Here is a 21005-nt window from a genome sequence, read left to right as displayed (position 1 = left end):
GCTTATCAAGTCATCATGTCAGAAAACTACACGTGTTTCTCGCGTGCAGTATTAAGCCATCATGATAGACTCCGACAAAGCGGTGGAGTCAGATTGGCTAAGGCCTCTGGTATGATCCTTAGCTTGATGATCACGATGATGGCACGCGAGCAGAACAAAGGGGAGGGGACACACAGTTTCTCACTGGTAGTTCTACCCTTAAATTTGTTGTGAGCTCCCCCCATCGTAATTTAAGACCTCCTTTGACCTTGCAATTGCAATGTATGACCATCAGCGTTGCAAAGAGATACAAGACAGCGCCGTAGCCTCTTCTCGCTTTGTAGTCGAAGAGCCATTCAGAAGGGTAGGGAGTTTACAAAAAGTACGTAAGATACACGCACCCAGTGTCTCTCATGCTAAACTGATCCCTACTTGATCTTTCAGATGGCTAGTTTCCTGCCCAAGACCGGTACGTTCTGTGTAATACCTCATGCAGAATCGGAGCCTCGCTGATAGTTGCAATAACAGATAGTTTCATTTGGAATTGGACAGAGCGCCACGGTCGCAGTCCACACTCGGGAGGATTCGATGACAGTGATGACGAAGTGGCTCACATTCTCCACCCCTATCCTCAAGCACGTAGACCAGCACACACGCGGTCCACCCGCAAATTATCATTTTATTTTGGAATTGCAATACTTGGGCTCATCCTCGCAGTATCTGCGACGTTGATAGTATGGCACCCTCCGAAATCACTGTTGCCTTTTACCACTTTGTCTTGGATTGTGTACGACGGGAAGGACAAGAGCTTGCATGATGTTAGAGAGGATTACGAGGAACAGATTCAGGCCTTGGAGGACATGTCGCGAGATACTGTGACGCGCGTTGCCAATCTTGAAGTCCAGATAGGATCGATGCTGAACAATCAGGAAAATATGTCCGAAGACCTCGCCAGTGACAGAAAAGGCCTAGCTCACCTAGAAGAGACAATCCTGAAACTTGAGTTAGTTTCTTGCGAAGAGTTGCTTCGCCGCGCATACATACAATTCTCAAAAGACTATGTTGGGAAAGAGGATTTTGCTCTGAAGTCAGCAGGAGCACGAGTAGTAAAAAGCCTAACCTCATCATCATCATTATGTCCCTCACGATCATTTTGGCCATTCAGCACCTCTCCACAGTGCACCCACAACCCGGACATCGTGTTGAACGAGGACTTGCACGCGGGATCATGTTGGAAAGTCGAAGAAACACCATCTCAACTGGGTATTGCATTGGCGGAGCCAATCGTCATCACGGATATCACCATCGACCATATCCCCCAAGAATTGACACACGAGATAGGGCTTGCCCCAAAAAATATCGTTGTCTGGGGTGTTCTTGATGGGCAGGACAATATCGAAAAACTATCTGCATATCCTTTAGAACAGGTTAACGGGGAAGTGAGAACACTTTGGGAGTCGAAGCATCGCCCACCTATCAAAAATGGCCTCAATCTCGTCCCACTTGCTTCGATAAAATATGACATATACGCTGAAAGCCATATCCAAACATTCGGTGTGTTCGACTTCGTTCAGTACTTGGGGCTGGATTTCGGTATCGTGGTCGTGGAATTGCTTGATAGTGAGGGGGACTTACCGCATGCATGTCTATATCGTGTTCGTGTGCATGGAAAACGGCGGATGATCGTGGATGTAGTCTAGGGAAGCGCAATTCATCAGGAGAGAACGGTGGTGTAAATGCAAAATAAAATTACGTTGTAACCAGTGTGTGAGCAAACCTTGCAATTGACCAGGGGGCCATGACGAAGTTTGAGATTTCAGAATATCATGGCGCTACCTGAGCTAGCTATCGCAGACACAAGCGGACTTGCAACTTGTGGCGCATGCGCAGAGCCATGCATATGGTGGCCTGTAGGTATAGGTTGATCATTTGGTTTCGAATTCGGCACAATGTCCCTTCGATACAAACCTCGCTGGCGACTGCAAGAACACTCCAATGTCATAACATGCCTAGCCTTTAGCCCTCACGGAACGTACATAGCTGCAGGTGGAGTAGATGGCAAGCTTTCGATATGGTCTTACGACCTGGGACGTCTTCTTTATGTTGTATCTGGACATGCGGGCGTGCTATCTCTCAGCTGGATAGGACCATCCGAACAGAGTTTACTATGCGGGTTACAAGATGGGACGGTGTTGTCCGTTGAAATAGACCAGGTATGTCTGTTCTGTTTGACGCTATAGAGCCGTCTCCTTGTTCATCGTGAGGACAGAGCCTTACTGCCACGGGGTATTTTGCCCATCAATACCCTGTTGAATGCATTTCTATCTCGGGCGATACCGTCGCAACTGGTGCCCATAAAGAAGTTCATGTTTGGGAATTCCGAGAAAGAGGTAAGTCTTTTTTTCATTTAATCGAACGCTGTCCCTTATGCCATTCATTGGAGCAAATTGGCGTCGAGTCTCCAAACTTGATTTGCCACCTAGCGTAGGAAGCAACAGAAGTGATGAAATCATCGTCACCTCTTTGCATTGGGCTCGTACCAAGTATTCTCCCAACACCTTATTGGTTTCTTACATGCATCATGGAATCGCGTAATGGTTTCTACCCCCTGCGGCTTTCTTGAACTCTAACCTTCGTCTATTAGATTCTGGGACATTTCTTCGCGCATGATTCTTCACTTCATTTCCGTTAAGACACTTGTGTACGTATCATCCTCTTTTAAACGATCATTATTATTTCTCAACTCGGCTCAATGTAGTGCTAGCACAAGCCTTTCTCCCCGCCACCAATATTTGGCAGTTTCCAGTATTCATAACGGATTTGATATATATGACTTGAATTCTGATGCACCAATCATGTCTTTCAATCAGCCTACATCTAAAGGTATATGTATCCCCGTTTTGTTTGCTCATCATGGTTTTGCTGTCTTAGGCGGAAGCACCGAGGGGAAAGCTAGGCTATGGGCTATTGAAACAGGCAACCTCATACATACACTTCATCACTCCGGTAAGGATTCAGGCTACCTGGTAACGGCTCAATTAACAAAGATGAAGATGATGACACCATCCAAGCCATCGCCGTGCGTGTCACAGTACTCTATTTAAAATGTTGTTAGCTGACCTAGTCTTTCCTGTTTCTCTAGGCACACTACGATGCTAGCGGAGACAGATTTATGATTGCTACAGGATCACACTCGCCAAACGATAAACATTATATACAATTGTGGCATGCTCAAGATATCTGTCAGTCTGCAGTGTCGATAGATGAGGAAGTACACTAACACTACACCCAGACCGTGATAATATCCCAGCTCGGCTGATGACATTATTATCACCTCCGGCGCAGCTACAAGATCATCATAATATGTCATGGACACACTGGATTGCCTGGTTTATTTTCTTGTTTATTGGTTTTATCCTGTCGTGGCTTTTCGTGTATTGGAAGGACAAAACAAGTATATAGTGCTATTATGCTGCAATCTATATAGTACGTATTCAACTGGGGAGAATGGGCGAATTCCGATGCTTGTATTGTTTTTTATAAGTTCCTTCTTGCACCAAAGAAGGTTGGTTACCTTCCGTTATAACGAGATATCTAGTCGAACCAGACTCCATGGTGAATTGCTGGCCGTCTTTCACTGTAACCCATCCATCATCCCAACGCCATACCTGACACTTGCTATTTACCCAATGGATGTACAAATCACCTCGCTCAACACCACGTATGTTGGGAATGGCAACACACGCCGAAGATTTTGACTCGAACCAGGAATATTCTCCCTCGGCACCCCTGAACTTATGTGTTTTACGAGACGAGACCTTGACGAAATTAGAAAGGACAATCAAACAACCGGTCAACATCACACTCACCACCAGTAGTTCGGGATTGTTGCTCGACGTGGGCGTTGTTTCGTTGGCCTCGATATTACCGGTGGTCGGGATGCTAGGCAATACACTTTCAACCTCTACTGATTAAATTATAAGGGTGTTCCGACCTTGGAAGATTAACGAGTTCTTTGTGATGCTGCTCTTTATGATTTGCAGGATTTTCCAAAATTCTGCACAGAATTATATATATTAGCCTGCAAGAAAATAATGGGTGATTAGAAGGAAATTGACCTGCACCTTTTATAATTAGGGGAACTTGAAGCAGCACGGAAAGATCGAAGGACAGTCGCTTGCGGTGGCCCTGTTGCGGTTGTATATGCATGCCTGGGCGGTGGAAGGTCCAACCGTGTCACACTCCTCTTTTGCAGAGGTGCCTGGACTCGAAATATCCAACGATCGCTGTACTCTGTCATGGTACATGCAAGCAGATGTGCCAGTGATTCGGAAACTTTGAAAGAGCCGTGATCATGACTAATATGTGCCAGACTCGGACGTGCCGCCTCAGCGGCTGAGGCTTCCAAGTCTTTGTGCCACAACTTGACATCAATCTTCGTCCCATCCTACTACTAGTGCTGCACTTTCAGCGTAACACACACCCAAAGCTACGAGATTCAGAGGTAAGATGACGAAATATCAATTCTTCATTATGATTGACTCTTAAGCGTGTTTTGGGTGTCACACAGCACAATTTGATGGACCCGGACAGGCTACAGTCAATTCGAAACAGCTTAGAAGAGCTGATGACGCGACACCCTGCATGCCAAATTATGGACGATGGTCCCTTCACACTCCCTGCCAGTCACGCAGGTGAAATCGTACAAGAATGTTTAAAGATACATAAAGCTGGTGATATCGATAATGAGAGCTTGCTGAAGTATCAACACGCCGATAGAGATTTACAAGCTCAAACTATCGCTGATATCGCAGCATTGAACAACAAGACCGAAACTCGGCTAACGTGCGAAAGGCTTCTCCGTATTGTCCTCCAGGCGAAGATCATGTTGGGGTCGACACTACCACCTGACTGGTATGCGTTCGAAACGCCTGGTCTTTATTTTCTGATCATGATTTATTTTGCTTAACCGTAGGGCCAGTGACACGAACCATATGATGAACTCGATGGTATACGAGGATGCGCAAGTAAAGTCGCGAGAAATCTGTGATCTGAAGAAAAAAATAAAAGCCTTGGAAAGCTGGATCGGAAACATCGAAGAAAAGATGTTAGAGTGTAACGAAGACACTGAATCAATAAAGCAGAAACAGGGGAGCATTGTACGAGATGAGGTGAGTTGTGATTGAGACGTGCCCGTTCTATCAGTTGTTCTAAGTGAGGAAGAATAGGCAAAGAATGCCACTGTCGTAGCCAACCTAGAGGGTGATCTATGTAGTCTGCAGTCTAACTTGCGAGAACATCAAGAGCGGTCAGAGCGTCTCATTTGCAGAAAATTCAGTACGTGGTCTGCAGTTTTCAAGTCTGGACACTCATTATTATTTTTGGCCAGCCACCTTAAAAAACCTATATATGCGTCTACAGCAAGTGGATCTCGGAGTTCTAGCGCATACCCAGGAAGAATTCGGCAAGCATTTGTCAGAAATGAAAGACCAGATATCCAACTTGTCCAACCAGCAAACCTCTATGACTAGGGAATCAGAAGTGCTGCGGGACGAATTGCCTACCACACGCGATGATAGGACACTGCATGAAACAAGATTATCTGATTTGGAGTCCATTTTCCATATATTGAGATCTGATCTCGATTTTTTGCTCGAAGCTCATAGGAAGTCCCGTTGCAATCACGAGAATAGAGAAGTCCCGCGTCTTCATCTTCCTGACTTGGAATTTGAATATGCGCCTTACATAGCTCCCAAGGACACTCCAGTAAGTCACTCAACAAACTAATCACGGCTCCTCAATCACTTCTACAGTTTCTATAGACATATAGTTTGGCTTCGGAAACCCCTGATGGGGCTATCACACTAACGGTAGGAAAATTTGCTTACCATCGACCTCTGAGTATTTATTCACGTCTTGGAGAAGCTACGAACAGGTAGTATGATTCATATTCCAGGAGATGTGATGGGCAACGCATCATCCATCTCTGACGTCAAGCTATCCCTCATAATATTGGAGCACTACTATAGGCTTGCTATTGGGCTGCTTATATGGGCTTGCACGCACCCAATCCTAATGCCTTTGTCGCTACTCTCCATCGCATTAGTCTTTATGTTTTTGATGGGAATGGGCCTACGGCCTGCTGTGTCACCGTTTGAGGGTGATCGCCCAATCTGGCAAAAAATCCATGCAGATATATAGAATATGCGAATTTTTATGTACCACATTCCACTAGATTATAGATAAGTACTATAGTACATGCCAGACCCCTCCAAAAAGTTCGATTCCTTCGTGCTCACAGACGTCAGGGATCGCCTCTAGGATGCAGCCTGTGACTGTAACGGATAGCGAGTCAACAGCGAGGCGAATGGGTGCATGAAAGACATCCGAGACTTCGGGTGATTTGGCGATGCTGAGGGATCCAGGATAATCGTAGGGGATGTTGAAGGTCATCCAAAGACGGGCAAGTGTGCTGGTTTTCATTCCAGTTGTGAACAATGAAGAGTTGGAGTGTGCAGTTGTATGATAAAGGAAAGACCAAAACAGCGCCTCGTCACGAAAGTGAATGAGGAAAGTTCTGTTCTGGCGCTCGTAGTGTACCACCGAGCCTTGACGAGCGACCTAAAAACATGTTTAGATTATGAATGAGAAGGAAATCTAGATTTTAGCCTTACTGCATGGCCCAAAATCGGTCGAAGAGTGACCGGGTCGGCCGGAACGTTGAGCTGTTGCACGATGACAATGTGTTGGGACTTCAGAAGAAGCCATGCTGATCATGATCATTAAGGTTTAGTAACGAAAAGGAGCAGTAAAACATAAGATGACGTACGGGTGTCATCCTTGTCGCCAGCAATGAGCATGATAGAAGCTTGGTCTACATTCCCAACAGTGGTAACAGTATTACCCCATGGCTTGGATATCCCGGCAAAGGTGGTAGCAAAGATGACAGGAGCGCTAGCCAAGGTCACAGACATAGTAGTTAGATAAGTATGGAAGATCCAGATAAAACGGGTGCGGTGGGATGGCGAAATTGGTGGGACATACCACAGGATACGTTGGCTTTTTGTAAGAACGGAAGGTGGCTCATGGGTCATGGGCAGGAGAAAGAGGAAGAAAGAACCTTTGTACCCTCTCGATCATATCGATAATGGGACCTTGTGAGCTCGCGGAGTTGAGGGAGGTCATCAGGTAGCTACCACCTCGGTGCAGTCTCTGATATTTCAAGATCGGAAGGGAGTTACGGGTAGCTACTTTCATTGCTGTTATTTCGTCCGTTTGTTGTTTTTTGTTTTGTTTTCGAGTGGTTCTTTCGGTGCTTTCTTTTTCAGAGTGAGTCGAAGGTTTAACTACCACGCGTCTGCTATGCATCAGCGCAAAGAATCCTTTCACTGCTCAACACATGAGAAATTCCGCGAGGCTGGTACACTTGTAATACAGTTTGATTATGAAAGGGCTGAAAAGGCTGCTATTCGAGGCTCTGTTACAATAAAGAGAAGTGTGAGGTCATGTAATTGCTGGTTTGACTATTGCAGTGTGCGACAGTGGTGGCTCTATAAAGAAAACCACAGCGGTGCTGATGATGTGGCCAGGCCAGTGTCAGCCTTCACAAATCAAAGCTATACAAAGCGAGTACATAAAACTGGTTAGTGGCATTTCACGGTGTGCGACAGTCATATATTTGGCGCTCTGCCATCATAGTAAACATATCTTGAATATGTGGATAATGACGGCTATGACACCTTGGCTGAAAGTCGGACACCACATAGAATATTGCTGGCCTTCCATGAAATGGTCTCACACATCAGCATCTTGATTTTTACAGCTATGATTGACAAGTGTAGCGTACATGGTAAATTTTAACACCCTCACCTCTGGCGCACTTTGTGGCATCAGCGCGACTTTTTTCCATGCCGTGGGCTGGCACGTGTCTGTCGCAACGGGGGATTTCGGCCATTGCTCGCAGTGTCATACTTGTCTAGTTTCCTGACGTGCCTAGCATGGAACAAATCCACATACACTGATATCCAAAGAAAACAAACCCTTCACCTCCGTCCATAAAAGAGAAAGCGCCACAATAAACTCATCGCCTTCCAGTTCCACCAACCGTAGAAACAATGTCAGATCTGGGTCCCCCTCACCCAATTTTCCCCGCCCTGACCTCCTCCACGGTCCTCGCCTTTCAGTTTTCATCCTGGTATCCTATTTTTGCGAAATCGAGCATCAAATCGACCATTATCCGACCACTCAGCGATGTTTTCCGGGTGTATCTCGATACGGACGGAATATATATCCCAGAAGGCTCTGAGAACGCGTGAGGCGGACCTTTCTTCTCTTGTATGTTCGTTTGTGATAAATGTGCTGATGCTACCGAATAATAGGTGCCCAAAGAGCTCGCTTGTGGATGACAGTGAGGACGGAGATGAGGATGAGGGTGATGTACCGCGGTTTGCATTTCCAGAAATCGACCTGCGTATCAGACAAGCAATCCAAGAGTACGGAGGCGTATTTCCCAAGCTTAATTTCTCTTCGCCAAAAGTAGGTTCGATTGCTGGCCTCGCATCATTCATTACCCTTTGATTCACTTACATCACAGGACGCATCGTGGCTCTTGTCCACATTCCATCCGCTCAAATGCACATCCCCAGCAGACGTCTACCTCCTCCTCAAATCCTCATCATTCGTCTCGCATGATCTTGATCTCGCCGCTGTATTTGACGGATGTATCGATGTTTGTCGCGAAGCAGAACCGGTTGAAGGAGGGATTACTTGTGAAGGAAAGAGTCATGATATATGGCCTGCCTACGAACTTGAGCTGGTGTTAAGGAAATGGTATCCCATCGATCGCGGTCGAGAGGTCCGATGTTTTGTTAGAGAAAGCAGACTCATAGGTCTGTTGTTGCTTTGTATCATTTGCCCCCGTTCAGGAGGACTAAAAATGTTCCTTTGTTACAGGCGTCTGTCAACGCGACAACGAATTCTATGAATTCATGAACGAGGAGAAGACAAGGGAGGTTATCGTATCCACTATCTACCGGTTTTGGGAGGAGAATATCTCAGATAAATGGATAGGCGGTCCAGATTGTGCGTCCTCCTGTAATCCTTTCTCTCTCGTGCAATTCATCCCCCTGCTCCTTTGTATATATGTTTGCCCACTCAAAACCACATCGGCGGGTAGACGTCTTTGACATACTCCTCACCCGCGATCTGTCCAGAGGCCATATCCTCGATTTCAACCCTTATGCTCCACGCACGGATCCACTTTTATTCACCTATGAAGAGCTGAATTCCTTATTCGTCACCGCCCAAAATTCTCAGTTAGGGAGCAGCAATCGCCCACAACTTCGTGTTGTTGACTCAGCCACTCACCCTGCGGCAATGCGGAACGCACCAGCTAACCAACATAATATGGTACCCTTCGAAGCCATTAGTCTGAGTAATGGACGGGGTATCGACGAGTTTGCCCAGCTATGGCAGCAAGAAGTACACAACTCGATGAACGCAGATAACAAGGAATGAGAAATTTTCATTGTTTCACACAAGTCAACGTAACTCGTCAATTTCTTTTCATTTGCGATAATTTGCGATGCATACATGTATACGTGAGAAGAAGAGCATTAATAACCAGGTCTCGTTACCACTATGAATCCTAAAAATCGGCCTTAAAACACCGTTCCGAACAATCTAAATTAAATGTGATGCTACTTTGTCTGCCCCTGTTGTCGACCGTACCAAGGATATATCGATTCAACGACCAATTCTAATAGTACCTTGAAACCAAACTACCGAGCATGAAAATGCTAGGTGACACTTAGTTTTTATCTACTTCGACACCAGAGTCGCTGGCGTTGCCATCAGGGAAGAGAGGGCGACTAGCTGCAAGACCTTGAGCATTCTTATAAAATAAGACATTGCCTTCATCTTCCACGAACTGAGGAAGATATCAGCACCCATCACTGAAAAAAAACAAAAAACAAATTACTTTACACTGCCTGAAAACTCGATAAACTTCTTGCCAACCACCAGGAGCACCCTGCAATTTAATACCAGATTGTTGAAGTCTCTTGCGTAACGCATCCGTAGCCTCCCATCTAAAGCCCAAGTCATGAACTTAACAACTTTCAAATGAGAGGAATCGATGGCACTCACGCATTATAATGAGGAATCTTACTAGAAACATGGTGAAGAACGTGTGTTTCGGAGATACCATGAGTAGCATGTGCACCGAACCAACCCATGATTGATCCGCAACCACCTAAGAGGTTACGGTCAAGAGTAGCAAGAGCACCACGGGGAAAGGTGAATTCGGGGGGACGGTAATGCGGGAGAAGGGGGTCGGTGTGCTGCAGGAAGGTGATCAAGACAAGCCAATGGTTAACCCTAAAGTATGTGATAAGCTGTAGAACACATATCGAGTGTAAATATACTTGCCAGAAGTATGGCACGATATATAGACGGAACACAGTCGCGAAGCCATGCACATATATAGAGCCGATAACGGCAGCTAACCATAGCACAATACCAATATCGGACAAGACGACAGCCTCGAATTGATGAGGAGCAAACATAATAGCCGAAGGATTGAAGTCTGAATTTCATGAGCCTTCCATCAAAGGTAGAGGTAGACTATGGGTTACGTACGATTGGATCCTGAAGGGTATCTCTTTTGTCCAGAAGCATTTCTTATCAAGTACGCCGGCCAACCCCCAAGCTGTCAAGAATATTCAGTACTAACCCCAACGAGATGATATCTGTTTACAAAATTTCTGATCCCACACAAATGTCTCACGGGTGACAGAAAATATAAATGGAAAGTGAAAAGCTCACCAAATATGAAGCACAACCAAGAGTTGCCCCAATAGGCGAGTCACCCAGCGCGTCCCAAAGCTCTTTCATAACTTCGTTGCTAATACTACCACCAAGAATGTCTTCCTTAGTGGGGTTGAAAGCAGGAAGGCCGAGTTGTGACCGAGTTTTAGGCACGAAGACCTGATCTTGAGTCATATGAGCCGTAGACGCATGGTGTTTGGCGTGTGTAATGCGCCATGAATGATAAGGAACCCCAAGCCTTCACCACAAAAAAAAAGGCTCGCGTTAAAATCACGTGATATACAAAGACAAAACGACATACGCAGAATGAAGAACCCAACCAACGCTGTTGTTAATGAACTTCGACTCGGAGAAGGCTTGGTGACCACATTCATGAGCGATGACCCATAGACCGGTAGCAAAAAGTCCAGTGGAGAAGCCGTACAGCGACCACAGGCCAACCCGAGCGAGGGAGTACAGGTAAGGGCTGGGGAGACTCACGAACTCGGGAGATATGAATGCATCAAGGAACGTAGCAGCCTTGTAAATGCCTCCAATGACAATCAAGTCCCATGCGCTGTAGGCGTCAAAAAGAGCATCAGCAGACGTAGCCTGAGAAGAATAGCGAGCGCCATGGAAAAAACGTACATATAGAGCGAAGACCTGAAAGCAGAGCGCTTGAAACAATGAGCACTAAGGGTACAAGAGAGTATTAGTGTTTCCTTGCCAGTATGAAGAACAAACATCAAAAACTCACGGAATTGCCCCCAACAAGTCCTTAATCGTGAGGTCGGGAATGACCACAGGCTTTTGTTCTATGACTGTCGTTGCTTTCTGCGACGCAGCCGTCATGATCGTCGTCGTCGAGGAAATCGTCCTAGTCTAATCAAACCGTTTAAAAGGTGGAATGAAGAGAGGAAGTGGAGAAAGAACGAAAGCCTTTTTGACGCGTACACAGACAACATTTATTGGGGGGAAAATATTAAGACCGGTATTAGCCGAATGCACGTGGCTGAACCGAACAGGGTATGGTGGGGTTACTGCTGGTGCTTTATGTAAATGGTACGATCCCCAAGCCCGAGTATGTATAAAGTCCATGGGATTATGATTACAAACAAGAGTAGTATGGATAGATCGTACAAATGTTAAGCAAGATAATGAGCAGAATACCATTCTCTACTACTCTGTGACAGCTCGGTCTCGTAAGTATCTATCACCGAACCACCCTAATTCAGTGCTTTCAATCGCTCAGCCAGTCCTTCTAGAAAAGCAATGCCATCTTTTGTGATGGTTCGTCCACTGCTTTTATTCGTAACAGTTCCAAAGTCAGCTACCATCTTCGCAAGTGCCCTGTTATTTGGTGCAGTAGTCACTTCTCGCCGCAGAGTTATAAGAGCTCCTAGCTTCACATGTCGTGCTGGAGGCTGGAACACATCCTGATTTGTACTGCGTGTTCGAGAAGTCCGCAGTGGTACGGCAAACACCGAAGGGTCGGCCAGCTGCTTGTACAGTGTGTCCAAAAACTGAAATCCTTCTTTCGTGAGCATCCGCGAACGGGTTGATTGCAGGCATGCCACAAAGTCGGTGACAATCATCGATAGAGTCCGATTGTCTGTCGCTTTGTGTGCTGATGCTGCTAGATTATGGAGCTGTGTGGCTTTACTGAAGCGATTCGGGGGTGGAGGTATGTTCGTTGGATGATCAGCGCTGTCGTCCGAGTCACTACTAATTTCAATCACGGCTGTCTTAACAGGTTTTTGCAACGCGCCGTATTCCTTTCGTAGTGCAACAAGCGTGTTCGTCTGATCGCCCAGTACTGGTCTCTCCTTGAGATTGAGTTTGGCGAGACCATTGAGTACTTCTTCCATGTTGGGTGCATTATTATATGGTGCTGGGCCTGGTTTAGGTTGATGGAGAGCTGTTATCTGCGACTTCACCTGTCCATAACTGTCACTATCTAAGCAAAGTTAAAATCTGTCATCATACCTTGGGCGGAGGAGGAGGCCATACGAAATCATCAATATCAGAAAATCCATGCTCATTTGCAAGCTCTTTGAATTCATCTTTCCAATGGTCGTAGTCGGGACAATCAGCAAATTTTAATCTCCTACAGTAACGTAGGAATTCCTCAAATTCTGCAGGGATGCCCCGACATAGATCCTCTGGTCGTGCGGTCAACTTATCGCGCTTAATCCGGTCGTGCTGCGCATCAGTCTTTGGGACACCGTTCCGTGTCCACGATAGCCCCCCGGGAGTAAGCAAATGTATTAACATTAATGCCGCCGCCTCAAGGTCGTCCCGACGTGAGGGCACTGTGTGATACGATCATAAGCTGCAGCATAGAACAAGGTAACTGGAAATACGGACCCTTGCCTTTACAATGGACGCCAACAGATGTAAACCAGTAATTTCCTAAGAAGTCCCGTTTTGCTTTACTGTCAGGGATATGTCGACGGGTATGAGGGTCGATATATTGCTTAGAAAATCCAAAATCAATCATGTAGATCGTCTTATTATTTGCCGAAAGTCCGATGGCACAGTTGCCAAGTTGAATATCGCGGTGTAGAACACCTCTGGTGTGCATTATTTGCAATCGCGATATCTAAGATGGAAACAGTAGTCGGAGGTCAGTGATCAAGTGGAGTGGGCAGCTTGATCGGATATGCTGAGATAGTTGTCGTGCTTACGAGTTGTATTGCAATGCTACATACACTTCGAAGATCCATCTTATTCTTCCCGCTCTTCCTGAATAAGCTATCCAAGCTGGGTCCCAACAGATCTATGACGAGGAAATCCCATATTCCCTCTACCCCCGCGGCCCATAGAGTAGGCATGCCCTCTCCGCCTTGTAGCATAGGATAGAAAGCTCGCTCATATCGGTTTGTTGGACACTCGTGATCCACGTTTTGAAGTTTGATTGCTACCCTTTGTCCTGTATATATGTGACATGCTCTAAATATCGATCCTGGGTGATTTCATTGAGATGGAGATGACGGTGGACACTGATTCACTAGGTGAATTCACATTACCTGAGTATCCCGATCCTAGACAATCTTCCAGCCAATAGTTATTTATTCGTCTAGGAATCGATAAGGCCATCTTATGGTGATCTCTTTAGAATGTTAGTGAAAGAGATGGGTCTGCGCGGGTCAAACCTCGTTTCGTCAGCGTGTGGAAGCAGCGAGTCGTATACTGTCTTCTCGGCAACAATATGGCAATTCGATACCACAGTGTCTGTTTAGTATCGATTTAAATCACAGATTTTTCGCGGTGTTGCAACTTATTGAGCTCACTCGAGTGAAGGGCTTGGACTACTTAAATGAACACCAAAGTAAAAACGCGTCGGATCACGCGCTCGTTGAAGAGCACGCGTGCACGTGCCTCACCGTTCATGATGACATTGACTCGGACGTCCATTGACACTGATCAAAGCGAAGGCTACATTTGAAACGATACGAACGTCAATTAAATCGGAAAATAGTACAGAACCCTTTGTCCTCTCCATACCTTGTTGAGGCACTAAAGCATCTCGACTGCGATTGTACGACAATACCGTTAAGCTGGCCAGACAACAAAATTGAACTGGGTTATATCCTCAAATTACTTCGATACCAAAATACTTGACGTCGAGGTAAGTATGCATTGAGGTATGTGTGTATTTGATAACCCACAATGTATCTTTCTCGTATCGTGGCGCATCACATAGGCATGTGGCTCAAACACCAGTTAATCCTCGTCACCTAGCTCATTTTACGCAGTTGGCGACTGTACACCAGCTCAAATTGACCTGATAAAGGGCACAAAACATACTAGTCCACTCACAGCAAGTCTCAGCGACAGGTTGTGACTAATAGTAGTACTGGTCTGCGCAATGATCGTTATGCATGTCAGTAACCGAGTTTCTTAAGGTTGGTCAGTTTAATTTAAATTTTCTTACGAGCACAAGGACTTATTCGTATGCTCCAAAAAATTAGCTAGGAAGCTGCACCAGACATCACGCATAATCTCAATGGTTACCGGAACTTAGGAATGGAGCTGTAGACACGGAGTCCTTAAAGTTGACCTCAGGCGTTCTAATGCGAAGTTCACCTCCTTACCCTACTATAAACTCGACACGATTCGTTGACGACTGTACCAAGGGGTCTTTGCCTCCAGAAGAACCTACAGGTTCTTTCACCGACTTTATGGTGCATATCTCGCCCCAGTAAATGCAGGAACCGCGCAATGCGCAATTTTACTGTTGACCGACGCGTTTAGTTTTCTCTAGGTCAACTCCAAGCTCATCGCAGACAGCCTCTCCAAACGATCTTCCTGTGATGAGTCTGGGACCTTTTCACAGGTACGTTTCTGTGTAGTGTAATGTAACCCTTTTTTGACTGATTGGCACATCGACTTTGTAATGCACAGGAAAATCACTATTGACATATGTACTTTAGAACCCGGTATATTACCAGACCCGTGGGTTTAAAAGTGACCATTTAGGACCAACTACGGCTCGCATGGAAGCTGTTACCACGGATTGGTATGCTTTTTCGCTATCGTGTCTCGTCGTTGATATATGAGATCTGTCTATATGTACCTAATCTCTTTTGACAAATATTCATTCAATTGCTTCGTTGCCAGTTCATCGGAAAGCTGCACAAACAAGTATGAGAAGACCGGTGCCGTAGGGTGCGTCATTCGTTTGCTTACTATAACTATTTACAGATTACCGCTTAAGCACGTGTAGAAGGTCAGAGTATTGCTATTAGGGTCACACCCGGGTGGACTAAAGTGACAAAGGATATGGTGTTTTCTTCACTGCCCTTAGCACTCCGCGAGAGATCCGAGGCAATCTTCGCACCTCGCAAGACCAGATCGGATTTCCTCCAATAATAACAAAAGTATGTCATCTTCAACTAAGGCACAACGTCTGAGTTGTATTCTCGAAACTGATGGACCTTTCGCTAGGCACCGTGAATGCATATGGGTTCGCTGCAAGGCCAAGCTTCAAATTTCCTAATGTGAAGGAAGGATAAGAGAAGGCATTTTAGTGTGTATTCAACAGACAATTGAATTTGCGGAAACCTGCATGTTTCGATTTTAAATCATAGGCCTATAACGGGATGGGTAAGGGCTAGTTAGTTGTGTACTATATTATTTGGAGCGTGGGGGACACCTATCAGGAAGTGACGTTCACAACTTTCGGTGGTATTCCGCGCCGAGGTTTTGGACCCAGTATAGAAACAATGATGTGTGCGTGTTTTGCCTGCTCTCACATCGTTCAGGTCGCTGATAGCACTTTCACCTACTTTAATTGAGCCCTGTTCACTGGAGCGGACTTGCAGTAATCCCGTTCGGATTTCGGTGGACATTGTCAAATTCGCTTGACAAGCGTACTATGAAATCATCCAGTCTGTCGCATTCAGCTCAATCTGAAGGCAAAACGAGCGTGGTGACAAACGTTCACTTGGCCCACTCCGATCCAGAATCTTCCAAGCAATTGTGGAACGTTATTTGCCAGCAAGGGCGCGTGCACAGAATTTCTCCTGCAGAAAACGGTTGGGAAGGCTCGAAAGAATGGCTGGGTGATGTGATAGATGGGCGAGGTGGAGTCTTGCTTCCGTCGTGCGTGTTCAATGGCTCTTTGCTGTATTATATGGGTCTGGTTTATCATTCACTGACGCCGCTCTCTCTTCAGCCTTTGCCATTCCCACATACACCTTGACAAGTGTTTCATTCTTGATCAATGTGATCAACTAGCTTCGGGGTATGTCTCAATTTGCCATGTCAGAGTCATGTTCAATATATGTGAACCGGATACGATGATACATAGATCATTGAAAGAAGCGCTACAAGTCACCAATAAAGCCAAGGCCGCTTTCCCGCTACATTTGGGCGACCTGTATGATCGTGCAGCGCGCTTAATCCGTGAGAGTGTAGAGGCAGGTGTCACGGCCATGCGCGCACATGTTGAAGTTGATGCTACAGTAGAATTTGAATGTCTGAACGTTGGTCTGAGGCTCGCAGAAGAATGGGCCACTGTTTGCGATATTCAAATTGCAGGTTGGTCCCATACCATTGCCTAGCTTTTGTACATGGATTGTTTAATGTTGGTTACGGTCTGCTCACAGTGTTCGCGCAAGAACCTCTCTTCTCAGATGCTGAAGCAACTTCTCCTGGTCCAAACTATCATCTTCTTGTGGCAGCAGCAGCTCGCTCAGGTGTCAGTGTTGTAGGCTCCGCTCCTTACTTCGAGCCAACAACCGCACAGACACTGCAAAATATCAGACTCATCTTCGACCTCGCTCAATTGCATTCCCTACATGCAGATTTTCATCTTGACTACAATCTCGATCCTTCCACTCAGCCACTTATATGGACTGTCATTGCGGAGATGCGAGCGCGTGGATGGACACGCGCGGCGTCAAGCAAATGTGTAACCGTTGGGCACGCAACGCGCCTTGGACTGCTGCGCGAGGAAGAATGGCACCGGTTAGCTATAGACATGAAGGAACTACCACTCGCGCTTGTTGGACTCCCTCAAAGCGATATGTATATGATGCGAGGAGCCACCACTGCTTCCCGCTCCCTTGACGTCTCTCGCTTGTGGCGTATCTATGGTGTACATATCGCAATGAGCGTGAATAATGTTGAGAATGCTTTTACACCTCAAGGATCTCTTGATCCACTCACGTTGGCGAGCCTTGGAGTAGGAATGTTCCAAGTCGGTGCAGAAATCGACTGGATGGCACTGCTGGTAGGTTTCATTATGTGGTTACAGGTATATCCGTTAACCATTGGGTTCTATGCTGTCAGCGTGCTGTCACCATTTCGTCCAAGGAAGCCATTGGCATAGTCTTCAATATTAACCAGCAGAAGGATGACCGTGGCGATCTGGATCTTGTTCCACAGCCCGGCGAATATGCAGATTTTATCATAGTGCACGAGACACGGAGATGGCAGTCAGCAATTTTGAACCCTGCCTTTTCTCGCACCACGGTGCGGAGGGGAAATGTCGTAGCGACGAGGAAGGTAGACAGATGGAATGCTAACATGGGTGAACTTGAAGGAACAAGAGTATAGACATCATAGCCCGAGTCAGTGGTTGCAACGACTCGAAGTGTGTGGGTTCTTGTAAGCCCGCGCGATGGCCAATGATGGACAGCCTGACAGTCTTTCTATTCATTACTTTCAGGCGATATAGTGCTGACCTGAGGCTCTTTGCTATAACTTGGCTAATATTCGTATCATGCTATTCATGTCTAGATGTTGCCGCGTTCTCCAAGTTACGATGTCACGTAGCACATATCGACCTCTTAACATTTTGCTTGCATTCACTTGGCGAACCTGTCGCTTAATGAACCGCTACAGATGAAACGCACTTAGGTTATTTCTAAATAAGAGGCGAGTTTGGTCCAGGACAGTACTTTGATCAATAGGGTAAGTGTAAGCCAACTTGGGCCCACGGTTTCACGATGCAACACCAGCATTACAGACAGTTCTATCATGTTTACGCACCCACTTTCGTGTTCTTCGCTCTAACTGCGACACGCTGACCACACGCTGCACAATTTGGAATTGCCGTTGAAGCTCCTCAATCTTGAGCACTGAGCGCTTGCAATTGAGACCCACAGATATCATGACATCGAATGCGAACACTGCAAACTGGTTGCGGCCAATGCTGATTCGCTCGTATCTTAAGCTTCTCAGGCCTTGCTCATAGAAGATCATGCCCTCGACTCCACCCAGGCGATTATTACACAACACCTAGGATATACGCTAGTCCCTCCGAAAAAACGTCAAAAACTTTCCAAACCTTCTGCAGACACAGTGTATGGACAATCTTCAAAGGCCAGCGGTGCCGGGAGGCGTCGCCGTAGTAAGATGGAGCTAGTGTCAACCTTGAACATGGATGTTTTATGCCATGTAAGTATTCTCTGTCCTCCACCCAGATCTAGTCCTTAATGAAGTTCTCATTTGTACATCACGAGTTTTCTATCTCCAATGGACCTTCTCAACCTTTCCCGGACAACAAAAGGCTTTAGGCGGTTCCTTATGCACAAATCTTCTACTTTTGTCTGGAAAACTGCGCGCCTGAATGTGGAAGGTTTTCTAGAGTGTCCCCTGGACCTGAGTGAACGACAATATGCCAACTTAGTGTTCTATTCCCATTGCCATGTACGCATCACGAGTTGATCTGTCCTTCCCGTCATTTTTAGCTGTGGCGCTTTGCAGATTTGTGGCAAGGTAGGGCATATGGTCATGTGGAAGTTTCGTGTAAGATACTGTTCAGCATGCAAGAAATGACGGTGAGGTAATCTGCGAATGTGTTGCTATACAGTGCTCTTATACGTCTTGTCATCTATTAGGATGATAAGTGCACTAGTCCTTCCGGATGAGGTGGTGGAATCCTATCTATCATCACTTTCACGAGACTCTATTTATGCGTGATAACCCACAATATGGTGACGAAGCCTTTTAACAAACAGAGAAGATGCTATGATATACCATCTTGAGGGAACGACCGAGAGCGTCCCTGTAGATAAATTCTTTTCTTGGCAGATTCTGACCAGAGTAACCCAATTTATCGGACGAGGGCAACTCGCTACTCATACTACTGTCGTTCCCAAGTCTCGAACCTAGGCGTTTTGGGAAGCAGTCAAACTCAGACGCATTCCCAAAACGTCTGGTGACTTTCGTCTCAGGACGAGTGCATCGAGTCACACTGTCACGCTTTTCGCTCTTTTTGAAGTTTTAGATTCTCGTCATCATGCTTATTAGGACACCAAATAAAATATGATCCGTGACTCTGAGTCGTAGTATGAGCAACAGAGACAATTTTCAGTGAATGGCAAGTCAATGCCAGCCTCGTCATGTCCTTCATCACATGCTGAGGCTATAAAACACTTCTACAAGCTCCTCACTGAAGCCTGAAGGGCAAAAACCAACTACTCCTCCCAGGAAACTCGTGCAAAGTTGATTCAGTCTGTCGGAGCATAATGCAATGGCCGGACACCTTACGAATGGCAGCTGGATGCCTCTGAGGCATTCACACTGGGATTAGACTGTATAATAATAGCGGGTACTGGCGCTGGTAAGACACTTGCCTTTGCTATGCCTTTGTTACTTCACAAAGAGCATATACCTGTCATCATCTCGCCTTTGAAAGGTCTGGAGGAAGAACAGGTGAGCTTTTTGTAACATATCTCAGTCGCTTACCTTTGCTTCATATCAATCCAGGCTGCACAGTTCCGTCAGTGGGGAATACAGTCTGCAGATGTCAACGAAGACACATATGACGAGCACTTACACAAGGAGCTCAACGAGCAAAAATATAATGCCATCTTTGCTTCCCCGGAAATAGTTATAAAAAATCCTCGTTTAAAAGGCTTGTTATGCTCACCTGCATTCCAGCGACGCATGCTTGGCTATATCATTAACGAGGCCCACTGCATCTCACAGTGGGGAAGGGATTTCCGCCCTGCATATTCCCAGGTCGACCAATTGCGATCATTTCTACCACTCAATATCCCTGTATATGCAACTTCGGCCACAATGACTCCTAATGTTCTCGCCGATGTTCGGTCAAAGCTACATATCGAGTTTGAGGACCAAGTCGTCAATTAGCAGGCTGGTAAGACCCTCTTCACTGACATCTTCGGGCGGGCACTTTGCTAACTCCTGTATGCTACTTAATTCTCTTTCAATAGCTTCCCTAACACATGAGAAGGCAAACACCTTGAGTACATCCTTTCCCCCAGTTGCACGTGCATTACGAGTGCCCTTGGTCCGGGGTGGTTTGTGCCAGCGTCCAGTATCACTGGAAGCTCATCACTTACCATGAGAGCTGTCCTTTCATAGCGGATCTTGGGGTCCGTGATGCAGTTGTAGTCGCCCCAGCTGAGATAATTTAAGAATAAGGGAAGATTGAGCCCAAGCATGTTCATGTATTCCAGCACCAAGCGAACTTTGGAAGCAGGAGTGCCGGTGAGTTGTGTCTTGAGTTGAGATGTGTATTGTAGCTGGACAGGGCGTATATTTAAGTTCTCTGGGTCACTACTGGGCTCTGTATCGGTGGATGATAATGAATTGTGTGTATTATCGACCGCTGAGGGGGCGAATGGATTGTTGTTGTCCTTGAAAGCCTCACCGCTATTGCAATTAGACAGGCTCTCACGTTCAGTGGGATCGATCATGGTTCAAAAGATAAGATAAGATTTCGATTTGTAAGCTACTGC

At 46.1% G+C, this 21005-nt stretch overlaps 7 protein-coding genes across 7 annotated transcripts; 4 read left to right on the top strand and 3 right to left on the bottom strand.

The window, feature by feature from the left end:
* Nucleotides 1–1847: 1847 nt before the first annotated feature.
* On the top strand, nt 1848–4278 carry SERLADRAFT_469850 (uncharacterized protein; the record flags this gene model as incomplete). The annotated part of the gene is made up of 10 exons (XM_007319366.1): nt 1848–2192; nt 2249–2369; nt 2420–2570; nt 2624–2680; nt 2738–2985; nt 3033–3058; nt 3122–3221; nt 3272–3797; nt 3849–4036; nt 4102–4278. The coding sequence occupies 8 exons, from the start codon at nt 1929–1931 to the stop codon at nt 3439–3441; spliced, it is 1137 nt and encodes a 378-aa protein (XP_007319428.1).
* Nucleotides 4279–4393: 115 nt separating this feature from the next.
* Nucleotides 4394–6594, top strand: SERLADRAFT_469841 (uncharacterized protein; the record flags this gene model as incomplete). The annotated part of the gene is made up of 6 exons (XM_007319365.1): nt 4394–4483; nt 4550–4893; nt 4955–5150; nt 5208–5316; nt 5369–5849; nt 5905–6594. The coding sequence occupies 4 exons, from the start codon at nt 4559–4561 to the stop codon at nt 5764–5766; spliced, it is 1038 nt and encodes a 345-aa protein (XP_007319427.1).
* A 1370-nt stretch (nt 6595–7964) lies between these two features.
* SERLADRAFT_391921 (uncharacterized protein) lies at nt 7965–8483 on the top strand (the record flags this gene model as incomplete). Its single annotated transcript, XM_007319364.1, has 1 exon — nt 7965–8483. The coding sequence occupies one exon, from the start codon at nt 8094–8096 to the stop codon at nt 8292–8294; it is 201 nt and encodes a 66-aa protein (XP_007319426.1).
* A 519-nt stretch (nt 8484–9002) lies between these two features.
* SERLADRAFT_469833 (uncharacterized protein) lies at nt 9003–11735 on the bottom strand (the record flags this gene model as incomplete). Its single annotated transcript, XM_007319363.1, has 9 exons — nt 9003–9907; nt 9959–10067; nt 10126–10356; nt 10408–10564; nt 10618–10687; nt 10804–11044; nt 11108–11362; nt 11434–11478; nt 11543–11735. 9 exons carry the CDS (start codon nt 11635–11637, stop codon nt 9788–9790), a joined length of 1323 nt encoding a protein of 440 aa, XP_007319425.1.
* A 179-nt stretch (nt 11736–11914) lies between these two features.
* On the bottom strand, nt 11915–14113 carry SERLADRAFT_416051 (uncharacterized protein; the record flags this gene model as incomplete). The annotated part of the gene is made up of 5 exons (XM_007319362.1): nt 11915–12722; nt 12772–13097; nt 13153–13387; nt 13473–13750; nt 13815–14113. 5 exons carry the CDS (start codon nt 13882–13884, stop codon nt 12012–12014), a joined length of 1620 nt encoding a protein of 539 aa, XP_007319424.1.
* Nucleotides 14114–15520: 1407 nt separating this feature from the next.
* SERLADRAFT_469826 (uncharacterized protein) lies at nt 15521–18092 on the top strand (the record flags this gene model as incomplete). Its single annotated transcript, XM_007319361.1, has 7 exons — nt 15521–15668; nt 15736–16020; nt 16087–16392; nt 16466–16534; nt 16601–16830; nt 16899–17524; nt 17584–18092. The coding sequence occupies 5 exons, from the start codon at nt 16166–16168 to the stop codon at nt 17848–17850; spliced, it is 1419 nt and encodes a 472-aa protein (XP_007319423.1).
* Nucleotides 18093–20358: 2266 nt separating this feature from the next.
* Nucleotides 20359–20963, bottom strand: SERLADRAFT_438969 (uncharacterized protein; the record flags this gene model as incomplete). The annotated part of the gene is made up of 2 exons (XM_007319360.1): nt 20359–20550; nt 20607–20963. The coding sequence occupies 2 exons, from the start codon at nt 20961–20963 to the stop codon at nt 20359–20361; spliced, it is 549 nt and encodes a 182-aa protein (XP_007319422.1).
* Between the last annotated feature and the right edge of the window lie 42 nt (nt 20964–21005).

This window comes from Serpula lacrymans, assembly GCF_000218685.1.
Source record: "Serpula lacrymans var. lacrymans S7.9 unplaced genomic scaffold SERLAscaffold_8, whole genome shotgun sequence".
Taxonomy (NCBI): domain Eukaryota; kingdom Fungi; phylum Basidiomycota; class Agaricomycetes; order Boletales; family Serpulaceae; genus Serpula; species Serpula lacrymans.
The sequence above is the reverse complement of the archived record's forward strand: the minus strand, read 5'-3'. Positions and strand labels throughout refer to the sequence as shown.